General features: G+C 37.2%; 2 protein-coding genes and 1 long non-coding RNA gene across 6 annotated transcripts in view; 1 reads left to right on the plus strand and 2 right to left on the minus strand.

The window, feature by feature from the left end:
• The first annotated feature begins 46 nt into the window (after positions 1-46).
• LOC110830566 (glyceraldehyde-3-phosphate dehydrogenase) lies at positions 47-3632 on the plus strand. 2 transcript variants are annotated; one of them, XM_022065661.2, is made up of 8 exons: positions 47-164; positions 728-822; positions 902-1025; positions 1155-1270; positions 1353-1607; positions 2093-2253; positions 2514-2708; positions 3302-3632. In XM_022065661.2, the coding sequence occupies exons 2-8, from the start codon at positions 745-747 to the stop codon at positions 3369-3371; spliced, it is 999 nt and encodes a 332-aa protein (XP_021921353.2). In that variant the 5' UTR covers positions 47-164; positions 728-744; the 3' UTR covers positions 3372-3632. The 2 variants fall into 2 exon arrangements, with proteins under 2 accessions (XP_021921353.2, XP_021921344.2); XM_022065652.2 differs by having other exon boundaries at positions 61-201.
• On the minus strand, positions 2612-5944 carry LOC147872111 (uncharacterized). The gene is made up of 2 exons (XR_015537903.1): positions 5224-5944; positions 2612-2765 (listed from the first exon to the last, which is right to left on the minus strand). It is a non-coding gene; the product is annotated as an uncharacterized LOC147872111 (long non-coding RNA).
• Positions 5945-6437: 493 nt separating this feature from the next.
• The window catches only part of LOC110830491 (uncharacterized), a 51463-nt gene continuing 42136 nt past the window's right edge, over positions 6438-15764 (minus strand). For all 3 annotated transcript variants that reach the window (XM_022065506.2, XM_022065520.2, XM_022065515.2), the window contains 6 exons: positions 15364-15577; positions 14841-15105; positions 14512-14651; positions 13927-14161; positions 13088-13338; positions 6438-12478 (listed from right to left, as the gene is read on the minus strand). In XM_022065506.2, coding sequence (XP_021921198.1) covers positions 11448-12478; positions 13088-13338; positions 13927-14161; positions 14512-14651; positions 14841-15105; positions 15364-15577 — 2136 coding nt within the window. In that variant the 3' untranslated portion in view covers positions 6438-11447. The remainder of the gene's footprint in view (positions 12479-13087; positions 13339-13926; positions 14162-14511; positions 14652-14840; positions 15106-15363; positions 15578-15764) is intronic.

Consider the following 15764-nt stretch of genomic DNA (forward strand, 5'->3'; position numbering starts at 1 on the left):
ACATGTTACGTGACGCATGTCAGGGCAGTGCACCTCCTTTAGCGTCGATATTCAGGATGCAATATGGGGGGGATCACGTGATCAGTGGGGTCTCATACCGACGTAATCCTCCTCTTTGCCCTTCAAGAGTGACGGGATATCATTAGGGAGTCTCTACCAAGGAGGTGAAGAGTTCATAGGTTTTCTTTCTAAAGCACTTTCGTAAGTAATAAATAGTTTAAGAGAAGTGTGTATCTCTTTCGGAAGTATCAATGTTTTCTAATGCAGTACACATTTTCTTTGTCCCAGTAGTGCTGTAAATGTATAATGAATTAATCTCATGGTGTAATTAACATAGTATTAACGAAACGTGGGAACTGTATACTATTATGTGCATTGGATTCCTTTGTCACTACTAGAGTTAAAAGCCGGCTTGATTTGAGTTGAAACTCTTGTCAAAATGGGTTCGACCTTCAAGTGCCCTCTACGTATGTATTTGGTCTTACCAACTTATATATAAAACATGGCAGAATATAAGTACAGCAGCGAAAATTGCATGTGTGAATGTAGCATTAAATTCCAGTTACATAACTTTTTCGGAATAATAAAACATTTCAATGAGGCACTACTTGATTAACCTAAGTTCATAGCACGTGGATTATGCTGTCCAATAATTATTCCAAGGATGCAACAAAATATATAAGTGAAAATGTCAACATTAAATAAATGCGGGCTGATACTTTTCTAGGTGGTATTTAATACATCATGTCTAAGATTGGAATCAACGGATTTGGCCGTATTGGTCGTCTTGTTCTAAGGGCGGCCCTTGAAAAGGGAGCTCAGGTAAGTGAATGCTGTTATTTATTTTTGAACAAATGCACGATGAACGAAAAATCATGTTATAAATGTGAAATCTTTTCAGGTTGTTGCCATCAATGATCCATTCATTGGACTGGATTACATGATTTACCTGTTCAAATATGATTCTACTCATGGTCGCTTCAAGGGTGAAATTAAGGCAGAAGGAGATAAGTTGATTGTAAATGGTGAGTACTTTAAGAAAACTGCTTTTATTTGTATTGCTTTATCTGCATGTATGCAAATTTGGTACACTCTGAACCTTGAATATTACTCTTATATGTTGCCAAGCAGTAAAGCATACTCTTTCCATTTAGGCCAGAAGATTGCTGTTTTTTCTGAGAGAGACCCAAAGGCCATCCCATGGGGAAAGTCTGGTGCTGAGTACGTTGTAGAATCTACTGGAGTGTTCACAACTATCGAAAAAGCTTCTGTGGGTATTATGAGTTTCTCTTAAACCAATAATGGAAGTTCTGAAAAAGGAAATATTTTGATGTGTAATTTAACTGTTACAGGCACATTTGGAAGGTGGCGCTAAGAAAGTAATCATCTCTGCCCCCAGTGCAGATGCCCCCATGTTTGTTGTTGGTGTGAACCTTGAGTCATATGACCCATCATTGAAGGTGATATCCAATGCTTCTTGCACAACCAACTGCTTGGCACCTCTTGCTAAAGTCATCAATGACAACTTTGAAATTGTTGAAGGACTTATGACCACAGTTCATGCAGTTACTGCAACACAGAAGACTGTGGATGGTCCTTCTGGAAAGGTATTATTTCTTGTTAAAAATATTGTGTAAAAGGGAACCCACCATATCGACTATATGTTGATGTCTTTCCAAACATTTCAGTGCTAATTGAATTGTGATATTTAGTGCCTCTTTCAGAACTCAATACTGTGTTGTTCAATGCTGTTACATTTATGATTAAATTAAGAGACATTGAATAAATTCTAAATTTGAGGGGTAAACCCAGGGATGCAGTATATATAAGCAAATTTTGGGGGAGAGGCAGTTGACTTCCCAAGTATCCACATTTAAATCCACAAAATGTGTCATGTTTGAAAATTAAAAATAAGTAAATTTTGTTCTGAAAGTGGCCTCATTTTATGGACAAAATTTGTAGTTTGATACTACAAAATAACACTGACAGTTCATAACTTTCTCAAGATATTAGAATTTTATATGATTAATGAGGTTGTCAGTATGTAATTTAGAATGTACACTGCAGTTTTTTTATTTTTTCCTGCTCGTAGCTGTGGCGTGATGGCCGTGGTGCAGGCCAAAACATCATCCCAGCTTCAACTGGTGCAGCCAAAGCTGTAGGAAAGGTCATTCCTGCTCTCAATGGAAAGCTTACTGGTATGGCCTTCCGTGTGCCCGTTCCCAATGTATCTGTTGTGGATCTAACAGTAAGGTAATATCAGTGTTCCAGTTTTGCAGAATAGTGTATTTTTACACTTGGTCTTTGGATAATTTCCAAGAAGTTTATTGGATACACTATCTGATCTGTACTACTCATATCAGTTTTTGACAAATACTAGCAATTTTACAATTTTTTTAACTTGAGTTTGCAGTACCTGGATTTTAAATTAATTTGGTAATGTAGTTTAATCCCTTGTGAAACACAGAAGAATCAGTGTTGCAGAGTTGGTATTAAAACTTCTCTTTATCTAGGTTGGGCAAGGCAGCAACATATGATGAAATCAAGGCCAAGGTTAAGCAGGCAGCAGAAGGACCCCTGAAGGGAATCTTGGATTATACTGAAGATGATGTCGTGTCATCTGACTTTATTGGCGATACTCACTCCTCTATCTTTGATGCTAAGGCTGGAATTCCTCTTAACAATAATTTTGTCAAACTCATTTCATGGTGAGTAATACACATTCTTCAAAAAATGTGAAGGTAAAGAGCGGTGATATCAGACATCTGAAAGAAATTGTAGCAAGAACATTTTCAAGACTCTGTGACGAATACTTTAGCATAAATCATTTTGCTTTCAGTACAGGAATTAACTAGAATTTAAACTAAGAATTGAGTAACAATAAAATTGCATGACAGGTGTCCATTGTCTGAAAATCTTGTTGAATGATCAGTGTTCTTTCTATGCAGAATTGTCCTTGCAAAAAACCACAGTTATTTAGTAAGTATTTTTGGCTTATAAAACTCCCAAGATTTGGTATTGTGCTAGTATTTATGGTATTTGTAGAGAGAGCAGAGCTGCAGTGGTGCAAGTATTAGAGAAAATAATTTATAAAAATATAATCAGGGTGTTTTCAGCGACAGTCTTCATATTGATTGTACATACTATTGAAGTTGTGCCATTCTTTTGTGTGAGGAAAGTAGATAAAAGGAAGAGTTTATTAACTACAAGTACATAGAGCAATATGGATTTAAAAAACTCTACCAGAGCTAGGTTAGTTAAGAAATTGTGCATTAATTTCTGACATTTTTTTCTGTTACAGGTATGACAATGAGTTTGGCTATTCAAATAGGGTCATTGATCTCATCAAATACATACAGACAAAGGATTAAATCGATATTAGTAGGAGCCAAGATAAATGCATCTCTCCTTGTGGTGGCCTCCAAGGCTACTTAGCAGATGTTATTGGAAACTAAATTTCCTGTTCCCAACATGATTTCGTGTGTTAAAGTACCTAATTTGTTGTAGTTGGTGAATATGCTAGTTTGTATTTTACAGAGACTGTAATTTTAAACTGAAAAATATGGCCTGAAGTATTGAGAATAAAATGAAAACTACACTGTAAAGCACAATAAAACAGATGTATTGAGTGACATGAGTTCATAATTTATTTCTCTTGTATACCAATAGACACTGTTAAATTGTCATCCACTGAATTTTATTGCTGAGTACTGAACCTAAGTGCATCAATTTTCTCTAGGGTACTTACAGCAAACATTTACAAGAAATAACATACGGATCCTGACTACTTTATTAAGATTCTTCCACAATTATTAGTATATTCCTTCAGTACCAGATTTTGTCTCATCACTTCTCAGTTTGTAGATGAGACATGGACACGTTTCTCCAGTATGGATTCACTTTATGTGCTTTGGACAAACAATGACTAATTAATTAATTAATTGAATTGTCTTTTGCATACATATTTAGCCTACTTACTGCATTGGATCATGAGCCGGGATAGCTCAGTCAGTATAGTGACTTGCTACGGGCTGGACGGCCGGGGTTCGATCCCCGACGGGGGCAGAGAATTTTTCCTCTAGCCTCTGCGTCCAGACCGGCTCTGGGGCCCACCCAGCCTCCTCTACAATGGGTACCGGGATCCTTTCCCGGGGGTAAAGCCGGCCGGGGCGTGATGCTGACCACTCACCCCCATCTAGTGCTGAGGTCAAGGAAGAGAGGAGCTATACCTCCACTCATCCCAAACGCCTACATGGCGTATAGTGGGACAAACTTTACTTTACTGCATTGGATCACCATGTAGTCAGAGTCCACACCTACATGAGGCTCTCCCTTTAGTGCCTGACATTATTCTAATGATTTTCTTTTGCATGTAATATACTTTTTTGCAGTTTCCCCCAAAAATAATTCCATATGATATAATCAAACAGAAGTAAGCAAAGTAGACTAAGTTTCTGTTTTCATGAATGATCTGAGTCTTCATAGCAAAGCATGCTGAGCTTAGTTTAGGCATAGTGTGCTGAACACGTGTTTTCCAATTTACGTTACTGTAAATTTTTGGGCAAGATATTTATTTGTTTCTACTTCTTCTATTGTTTTATCCTAACACTCTATACCTTACTTAACATAATTTTTGTTGTTAGTACAAAATTTCATGAAATATGTTTCGTCAAAATTTAATATGAGTTTATTGGTCAATCCATTTATACAAGTTAGCAAAGACATCATTCATGCAAAATTGGAAACTCAGTTTCTCGATATCAAAAATAATAATAATATTTGTATCGTCCGCAAAAAGTATTGGTTGAGGTGAAGCACAGCAAGTCTTGATCCTTGATGAACTTCATGTTTTGTATGTCCGAATTTGAATAAGTGCTATCACTTGAATCTGGTTCTTTTATTTCTACTTGTTGCCTTCTGATATGAAGGTACGATTTAAATCATTATTTAAGACGACACACACAAAAGCATAAGTGCATTATCTGAAATAATGTCCGTTTTAGCACGAAGGAATATGTAAGGCTTACATTCTGAAACTCCTACTCAAATTTAATCATTCCCTGAATTTACAGTACGAGTGTATTAGAGGTTGATGAGAACATCTGAACAATGTGAAAATTAATATTTTAGGGACTGGCTATGTGGGTAAATTACTTACATCACATACATATTTTGTTAAACTGATAATTAGAAGCAATTAACAAAATGAACGCAAAAACTAACCTGTGCTGATGATATTCGTGATCTCTCTTGTTGCACAGATATGAATTTAACTGTATAATAATAACACGTATTCCATACAACTTTCGTTTTAAGAACACTGATCACAGAATGATTATTTTTGCAGTGCAGTTGGTCATATTAACTACAACTCAATGAAGTTTAAAATATCACAGTTGTAGGGCATCTTGTACGAGAATAGAAAGCAGAGATGAATAACGAGTTCTTCTCGTATATAAAAAAGATAGTTTCTTATGTTGAAAATGCAACACAAGTTTGTCTTATTGAAAGGACGCACCATTATGTTACGAAGAGCATCGATCATTTTAGTAAAGTTACTGCTCTTTAGCTTATTGCGACAGTTGTCAGAGGAATACCGACGTGCTTTACCCATTCACCGAATGTTGACTGAATAGCAGCCGGTAAAAAAACGTTCCCTGCTTCTACGGAACGCAAATATTCGTCATAAAGTTCACAAAAGCTCACTTGTAAACCCTGTCTTGTCTAATTCATATCCCCCCCCCCCGTATTTCTGCTTTGTTTGGGCATATCTGTTGTTATCTTAAGCCCAAGCGTTACTGACCTAAGTTTGGTCATTACTGGGTGAAAATGCAGGCCTATAGTCTACTGGTGTAACCCTCTTGTTGACAAATTGGCAGCTGTCATGCTTAATAATGTGTTTCCCTAACATGTCAGGCCCACGTTGAACATAAACACATTAGCATCCCAACAAGTAACCAGTTTCTTTAAGTCCAGAAACTTCCAACAGCAAAATGAACTGCATACCTGCAAATTACAATATCAGTGCACAGTAAGCTAGGAATGTAATAGTTAAATCAAATTTTAAGATATATGGGAAATGTAAAACTGGAGGTAATAAGAAATGAATACAATATTTTGGTTATAAAATTTCATGGAGATATAGGCATAGTTGAACCTTCAAGAAATAGGTCATAAGGGTATAGATTGGAGATTCAAGTGATTTAGAATAGGCAATATCAGACCTCTCACTGTGGTTCAAAGTGTAGGTTCTGTGTCTGTCATCATAACACAACACTTTCAAATCAGCAGTAACTGTAATCAAACCTTATGGGTCCTCCATCCAGAGAATGTCTTCATTCTTGCTAGGTGGGCAGAGGAAAGTAAGGTAAAAGAGACTTGTAGGTAGGGCACCATAAAACAGGACACACAATCAATCATATAACTACAAAATCTAATAAATTGGACCTACTAACAATAATTTATTTCTAGAAAACATGAACTTTATGGCTTCCAAAGTTACATGATTCTCTTTTACAAAAAAGAACAAGAATTTATGTACAAAATAAAAAGGACACACATTTTACATTACACAGACACGACGACATAACATTATGTCATTATGGGAGGACAAACAGAAATATTTAAGGAAATTAATTGTGGGCACCACAAGAGCTGACAAGTTACATATTGTGCTGATTCTTCAAGCTAACAGACATGAATAACACTGGATTTAGTTCATCATGGATAGCAGTGGTTCCCAAACCAATTCCAATAATCTAAAATTTCCACAACAAGAACTTTAGATACAACAAGTGTATTGAAACATTTATACTTATATTTATAATCAAAAATATTTCAAGATATTAGATCATTTTCCTGATTCTAAAACCAACACAGTTAATCTTTGCACAATAGTGATTTCTTGGCATAAAATTGTACTTGTGAAATAAATTGATACATGGTATCAGAATTACGAGAATATTTATAAGCTGAATTTACTTCTCAATCTAAGCAAATTTTACTTACTCCTGACATGAAAAATATGCCCACTGTCAGAATTTACCAGAAAAAGTTTTTCTTCAATATGAAGATTATCACTGTTGGAGCCAGTCATTTTTCACAACTGAATAAAAAAATCATGTCTGGACAACAAGCTAAAATGTTATAAAAGAAAATGTATCAATCATATAAAGAAATATCAGATTCATATCCAAAGTGTTCCAATGTAACACTTCCTAGAATGTTTCCTCAAAGAAGGTAAAGCACTAGAGCGAAATTAGAAAAAGTATGATTTATATAGGTACATTCACTGGATTGTATGTAGTAGTGAATGGAAGCAGCTGAGAATTTCAAAACTATGAAATGATACATATACAAACTCAAGCAATCTTTCCTCTTGTGCTGAGTCTTTATTAAAACAGCTGTAAGGTGTCCAGCAACATATCACATTATTTGGTAATATTTTTAATAATGGTTAAATTTGCACCAAATAAATCAAAAGTATGAGAAGGGTAATTATTAGGCACCAAAGGAAACCACTGACTGAAAAGTGAGATTTAAGGTTCTTACAATGGGGAGTATGTTGTGCCATATGGTTTGGTAGAAGTTTACCACCATGATAATGGAGGAAGGATACACCTCTGAAATGTTGGTGAATTTCTACCAGGGTACATGGCACAACCCTGAAGACGAATTTCTTCACTGAATGAAAACATCAAGCAGTTATAATAGATAAGAGTACTTTCCTGGTTCTATGTATATTTGAAATTAAATCCCTTACCAACATCTGTAAATTTCCCCAGCTTCCCATTTTGTAAGACACAGAAAAAGAACATCTTTGAGGAAACATTACATTAAACTGAAGAAAATACAGGGTCTATTCACAAAGAAGTAATATTACATCTCTCTGTTAGCAACTGATGTTTGAACGAAACCTATATTGTCCAAACTTTATGACTGGCCGGCACATATATTGAACATTTCAAATAATCACATGCACATTTATGCATACACACCATTACCACATTCTTTGTTCAAATTACAATAAACATGACTAAATTTTGACTTAAAAATAAACTGTCTCTTTGGGAAGAGTTTTAGCAGCAGAAGAAACATGTATAAATTATCTTATAAACAGCGGTTGTATGTGTTAGGCATATTCCACTGCCTGATGTGTGTCATTTCAAGGGCTTCACAGAACAAAATGAACATGTCAAATTACATTCTTCCAATGAAACAGGTCTCTCATGTTCAACAGTGCTGTTTACACTACTAAGCCTCATTAGCTTTCAATGATAGAAGCATGTGAACTAACTTTAGATTTTGTGGTGAAGGAAGGAAAACATCACATGATTTGTCTGATTCAGGTTCTCACAGCAACAAGTATGAAGATGATCGACTTCTGGGACGTTGCACTGTGTAGTCATGTAGAAACTGACCAACATTTCAGAGGTGCTTACTTCCTCCATCTTCAAGGTGATACTTATTATCATGCTTAGAAATGTAGGTTGAGAAAATGGAGCAGGCCAGACAAGGCTTTTTGGCCAGTCTGGAGTCCATCAACTATACCCCTAGTTCCCTTGCTGTGTCCTCACCCCAGTCCCTCCCCTTAATCCACTGGTCCAGCCAAGCTCCTGCCTTGTCTAGCCTGTTCCTATATTTCAACCAACTTTTTTGTGGCTTAATCAGCATCCTGATGATGCAGGCACTAAGCTCAGCTCAATTTCTATGTGATTATATGGTGCAACATCCCAGAAAACAGTCATTTTCAGCTCAGCACATGACTTATGTATGAGTGCACTACTTTTAACTCTAATAACAAGATATTTAATGCAGTGTTTGTATCTTAAAAGAAATGAGATACCTTATAAAATGTATGTTCCATCTACAGGACGTTTGTTGAACTACAAGGTCAAATTCCCAAGTGTCATTTAATTAATGTTGATTTAACAATTCTTTTCCAGTAGCTCAGACTATATAGCATCAAATGAGAGGATAGTGAATAATGAATTGGAAAGGATGTGGAAGGAACAATCTTGGAGGAAATGTTAAATTTTTATAGGGAAATGTCAAGGGGTTAAGAAAATGAACTGATTTTTTTTTGTAACCAGTTACACAGCAGGCAAGAAGCAATGCTCTTTACCTCCCCTCACCAAACTAAAAGTTAATGCAGACTAGAAGTTTGGAAGACCCTCAATAATTTTAAATTTACCACCACCTTCAAAGGCCTCTAAGCAAACTGATGCAATGCTTACAGAAACTTAAGTTAGAACATAGTTTTCTTTTGGCCACATTTAAGATGAGAAAAAACCCTCCAATTAAAAACATTTTCAATTATAGTGTTCTGTTTGTTTAAACAATCATGAAAATATATGTAATTCTTCAAAATGAATTCAGTGTACATTTAAAATGCACTGGGGTTTAAAGATGTGCTAGTTTAAATGAACCATTAGAGCATCATGAATTATGATGTACTATTGTTGGTAACCGACTGATACCTAATTCAATAGCTATAATATTGATACTCTCTCTGCTGAAAGTTTCTCCTTATGATTATAAAGAAATGTTGACACATAAGACAATGAAGCAGAGGTTGCAATGCATGTATGAAACAAACAATCTGACAGATGCAGAATACACTGAGGCGTGTGAAGCATTCTTCCTTTCACTGAAGTGTTAAGAACAGAATACTTCACACTCTCTATTTCAGTCTTGCACATCCCAACTTTTAATGGAAGAAAAACAAATACTTATGTTTGGTTATGATTACAAACAATAATTATTTTCCTCTATTTACACTATTTAAAATTAATGCACTGGTTATAACTGATCAAATGGACCCAGATTCATAGAAGTTTTTCCTCAATTAAGAATACTTAAATAATTTATAACATAAATGAAGAAGTTGTTGATTATACATTTTTTCATTATAATGAAAATTAGAAGCCACTTATCACAGTCAGCTGTCAGACAAAGGAAAACAGTTAGAAAGGAACTATATTCTTAATCCAGCTCAGCAAACTTTGGAAACATCCAACACTGTGAATATACCTCTAGCAGTAGTAACATGCTTCAATCCCCAATGAGGGCAGAGGATTTTTCCCCTAGCCTCTGACCCAGTCTCCTATCCAACGGGTACTGCAGTCCTTTCCTAGGGGTAAAGCATGGCTGGGTCATGACGCTAACCACTCACCCCCCTCTAGTGCCAAGGTTAAGAATGAGTAGGAGCTATACCTCCTCTTCCCTCCAAGCCCCCACATGGCATATAGTGGGACAGCTTTACTTTACTTTTAGTAGTAGTGTGCTGTCAAAACCAAACACTTCCCAACAGTGAGCAAACATCAAATTAACTTGGCTTCATTTTCCAGCTAGGGGTCATCTTACAATGAGAAGCCTTAACAGAAATATATTCATAGCCATACTTCTAGAAGAAAGAAGCTGAAAATTGTGGTGTAGTGGCTCCTCCAGACAAATACTGGTAAAGTACCTTAAAATATGTTGTCTCCTCCTTACACAACCTTCCTAAGATACCATTTGCAATCATCCTGTCATTTAATGCTATAATACCCAAGGAGTTAACATAGCCCTTATCATTTAATAAAGCAACTAACAACAACAAATGACTAAAAATTGAATTCTTTTACTCATGAAATTGCTGTAACTCTAAAATTAAAACCAATGAAGAGGATTTCATAACTAAGGTATGCCTTCTTTAGATAAACCATGACTGATGAAACCCAACCAAGTGGAATACATTAGCTATTAATGTTATTTAGTGGCAAATGAGATGACACTATGCTAATAAATTATGAACTAGAAAAACTTGGAAAAAAATGCTGTGTTTGAAAGTAGCGTTCCAGAAAACAGACTGGAGAGACTGACAGGTAGTAAAGAACCTCATCAATAATACAAGAAACACAAAGACCTCAAAGAAATAAAAATGTAACATTCATCAACATGTTCTGAAAAAAGAAAAATTCTCCTGAATCCAACTGATGTTATTAACCTTTACTATATTGCTGAAGGGACTTTAAACCCCCTGAAATAAGATGCTGCTGGCCAGACTTTAATTACAATGGTTTGATGTTATGCTAATGCAAATACACAGCCAATTAGAGCACATGTAAGCAGAGGATCCCATATATGGCAACAAACGTGTTAATGGAAGAAAGATGGACCCACCTGCAGAAGAATTCGGTGCATGGCATTTGTCAGAACACCAAAGACTACCCTCATTACTACTTGTTAAGTTTGAGAACCACTGCTTCAACTTTGCTCACTGCTCTGTAACTAACTCAGAAGGTTAACTCAGAGAGTTCTGCCTGGTGGACTTACTGTATGCATTACTGAACTACCCACAGCATGCCCAATGACATGGAAGTCTGCAATCTTGCTTTTCCAACATGTTCAATCCTCCTCTCTTCTGCCTATACCATGAGAAATGAAATATAACCACCAAAAATTAACTATGGTTTTGGAAACATAGCTAATATGGCAGCACAGATTTTCTGAGGATTGGTCTCTTCTGGATACAATTGCATAGCCTTCTGTACCTGTTCCTCTGGAAAGATGGACGCCAGGTGGTAATGCAATCTTCTCCTTGCATCCTCTGCATTTGTCGAAAATGGAGGATGAGCAGGGGGAGGTGGCATATGCGAGGTTTGTGGAGGCCAAACTACAGAAGGTGGGGGCCCAGATGTGGCTGGTGGCCAGAGGGAAGCATCGAAAGGATCAGACAGGATAGATATTTCACTTGGAGGAACACACAGGTTCAGCTGGGGGTCAGATGTACTGCCTAGCCGGTGCATGTGCCTGCCAGGATATGGCGGGGGAACGGGCGGCCAGGGTCGATAGGAATCTGGGGCAGAGGCTATGCGTGTCACATTTTGATGCATGTGATGATGCTCCCAACCTGCTGGAATGGCTGCTGATGAAGGCCCATACTGAGCATCCCCACCACTGCTGTGTCGTGTCACAGGATGGTGTGTGGGGAGTGGTTTGGAGGATGAGGGAACCAGGTACTGACGCATCTGATACAGACGAGGGTCACCTACTGGATTCAGGGTTAACTGGCGCTGCAGCTTACGGTGCAAGTTTACACCCACATCCACATGTGCTGGAGGACTCTTGGAATCTGAGAGATGTTTTTTCACAGCCACATGACCACTCTGATCACTATATACTGTACCATATTGAGGCCATGGCTGTTCTGAATTGGCTACAGGTGTCAACAGCCCATAGTTTGGATGTGGTGCTGTCATCTGTTGTGGACCACGGTAGTATCCTATAGCACCTTCTGCCACATTCTCAACACTACAACTTTTCGGCATACTAGACTTGTTCTGCTTTTCACCTTCTGGTTGCATGGGGCTGCTCAGCACATTGGACTTGGTGCGTGCAAGTGGAGTCTTTTTGACAGGCTGTTTTGTGCAGTCCAGCTCCATCTGAGGCGATGAAGGTAAGGGCAAACTCAGAGATTTGCTCTTCAGTTGGTTACCTGCAATTAAATCACAATATTCCTTGTTTTTTTTTCAGTCTGTTTCAATGCCAAGAATACGGTGTCTTATTTATAATGCTAAGCTCTTAAGCATAAAATTTGTTATTGAACAGTACCACTGATGTTAAGCATCACCTGTCATCATTAATTATTTGTGGCCTTTCAATAATGGACATTATTATAAGTCTCTGTATAAATATATAAACACCATAATAACATACATATTTTTGTAACAAACCTTGATAGCACCCTTTCTTATCGTGAAGAAATAAACAAATTATAGATTTCACCAATAACAGATTATACAAAGCACCACAAAAAAGAATTTGAAAGAATTCTTTCTGACAAAATCCCTCAACCCCTAACAATTAAGAGAATACTTAAAAAGATGTCAGAAATGAGAGAAAATTCTGTTTCATAAAACCTGTAACTGCTTAGTTATGCGTAATAGCACCAGAACAACAGTGATGACAGTGGTGGTGATGAGCAAGAATCTTATTTTGTTACTACAATTAGGACGGAGGTTTTATGTTAGTATTAGCACTGGTTCCAATGGAGTTACATCCCACTTGCCAAATATTTTACAGAAAATATCCATAATGATTATACCTGGACTGGAGTCACGACTGTGGATGCCTCGAGCTTCTCGCTGTCTCTGTGCATGTTCTACAAGCCGTTCAGTAACTGATTTGTGTGGAAGTGGCCCTCGTTCTGGATGGTGAAATTTACATTTGTTTCCATAGGTGCACTTTTTTCCATATGGACAAGGAGGTTGTGGGACACATCTACGTGGCCGGAGGCGCAAGAAGTTATCCAATGTTGGGCCACCTCTTCCCAAAGGATCATCAGGAGGCATGAACCTTTGTTAAATCATCATATGATTAGCAAAATTACAAATACAGTAAGGTATGAGAATGTGTGGAGTTATTTTAATGTATACCTTTACTGGTATACCCATGAAACTACTTAGGCCAATTGAAATGTTTTCTTTAAAATCTATAATAAGGTCCAAATAGGTAAAAAAATGTTTGATGCATTTCCTTTTCAGAATTGATTAAAACAAGAGAAATTTTATCACCAGGACTGTGGTACCTAGAACCACTCTGGTAGCAAGTTGCTATAACAGCACTCAACTGCACCACAATTCTAATTCTGATGATGATAAAAAAATAATAATATGCTGCTGCTGTTATGTTGTGTTGCACAGTAAGATATTTCTTTTATATTCCTCCAATGTTAACAACCTGGCAGCACACTACTAGCCAGACCAGAGAATTTTCCACTGATGATAACAAGCTTTTGGATTCCTTAAAAGACATGGAATTTCTTCACTTCTTGAGGAAGTATTAGATTCTCTGGAAGAGCTCAGCTCCATGGAGTTATTTAGTTTGTCAACTTCATGCTAAAGTCTTTCAAAAACACAAAAACTTCCTAATGGGATTTCTCACCTGTCATTAACAAAGGAGTACATAAGAATCCTCTCCTCAACAACTTTCCTGTACTCAGGACTCTCCTGAGCAAGATCTCGGTAGTTGTCATTAGACACCACAATGCCATCTATTTCTGAAGCCAATTTCAGGATGTAGCGATCATCGTAGCAAACCATTCTTTTGCCGCCAACCAGACGAGATGGGGTAAATACCAGGCAACGATCTCTTTCTAATTCTGTTAGTATTTCTTGATCTTGAAAAGAAGGAGAATTATGACACACATAAATTCTGTAATGTTAAATCAACTGGTACTTATAATTTTTCCTGTTTATTCTAAATATTTTATCATTTCTGAAAATCTTGGTTGAAACTGTTTTCACATCTGCTATAAATTGCTATTATTTATATAATTTTTGGATTAAAACGTCTTAGTTGAAGAAATGACAAGAAAAGCTTTTGCTTATATCACAACAATTTTGTACCAAATCCTTCAGTTTCTGATAGCACTTAGTAGATAGTTTTGTATCTCTGGACCCTTCATACCTTCCAGTTTTAAGATAAATTACTGTTACATTATTTTTCCCATTCCTTAAGCTGACTTACCAGTGATAGGATTGTCTGGCCGTGCAGCCTCTTTACGCCATTTTGGAACAAAAACTGTAATTTCCTTGTGGCCTCTGGCACGGAACCATTCCACACACAACTTGATTCCTCGACAGGAGAAGCCTTCCTTGTTGCCATGGCTGCAAAAATTAACAAGTTTTGACAACACATTTTAAAATTCAACTAAGTTTGTAGGATCTCATTCAGCTCTGGAATTTATATATACAGTGAAGGGATGACCTTCAAATAGTATATACTTCAACAATCTCACTGCTAAGCCAGTGGTTTTCACCTGGAATTTTATAGAAGGTGACACCCATCTCTCTCACCTCATGGCAACATTACTTCCATCAATGACAACAGGGCGTAGACGGACACTGACAGCATCTTCTGCCAGTGTGTCCAGAGCAGAGTCAGGTTCATCAGTTCCCTCAGGTGCAAGCTCTTGCTGTCGTGGGGCCTGAGCCCCAAGTTTAATTAACTCTTCCAGGAGCTCATTTTGACCAGGATTGGGCCCAAGTTTCTGCAGAGCTGCTTGAACGAGTGACTCTGTGTATCCTAATTTGAGCCCAAACTCAACCCTTGCAGTGTATCCTAAGGAAGACATGAAACACATCAGATAACAAAAACTTTCAACCTGAAAAATTCCACTCCTACAGGGAATCAAATCCCTTAGGTAGTCAGTTTACTGACTAAGATATTCTGCCTCACAATACTGCAGAGAGTAATCATGTTGGTTAATTAAATTCACTTTTCTTTTTGGAAAAATAATTCCCACCCAAGCAAGTGGTAATATATCTACATATATTTTGTCAATAGAAGATTAATAAAGTCTAGTGTATAACACAATACCTGCAGAACCTTGACTGGGAGGCTGAAGTGGCGCTGGTTGAGGTCCTGACACATACTCGGCAAACTCTGCCCCGAGAGTGTCTGATGTTGTGCGGCTCACGTCATGGTGTGATGCTGAATCTTCTGGCTCATAATCCGAGTCATAGCTCGAGTCCTCACCCCCACATGATGCTCTGTCCTCTCGTTCAGTATTACATAGTGTGTCCACATAGCTCTGTAATCGACCAAGACAAAAGGTTACCGAAAGAGACACTTCACACTTCCATAATGGTTTCTATTTCTGATTGTTCTACTTATACCAACAACTACACAAAGAACTCTGTCCTACTGAAATATCAATCTCTTAAATAACATTTTTTATCAGTGACCCCAAGAGCTATGCTGGCAGTAGCACAGCTACT

Source organism: Zootermopsis nevadensis, unplaced genomic scaffold, assembly GCF_977971745.1.
Source record: "Zootermopsis nevadensis isolate Lab colony 2312 unplaced genomic scaffold, Znev_1.0 Znev_ptg000030l, whole genome shotgun sequence".
Lineage (NCBI taxonomy): Eukaryota > Metazoa > Arthropoda > Insecta > Blattodea > Termopsidae > Zootermopsis > Zootermopsis nevadensis.

Coding starts and splice junctions, on each gene's coding strand:
- LOC110830566 (XM_022065661.2), top strand. CDS start 745: ATGTCTAAGATTGGAATCAACGGATTTGGCCGTATTGGTCGTCTTGTT. Junction 1,026..1,154: donor AGATAAGTTGATTGTAAATG/GTGAGTACTTTA, acceptor CTTTCCATTTAG/GCCAGAAGATTGCTGTTTTT. Junction 1,271..1,352: donor CAACTATCGAAAAAGCTTCT/GTGGGTATTATG, acceptor TAACTGTTACAG/GCACATTTGGAAGGTGGCGC.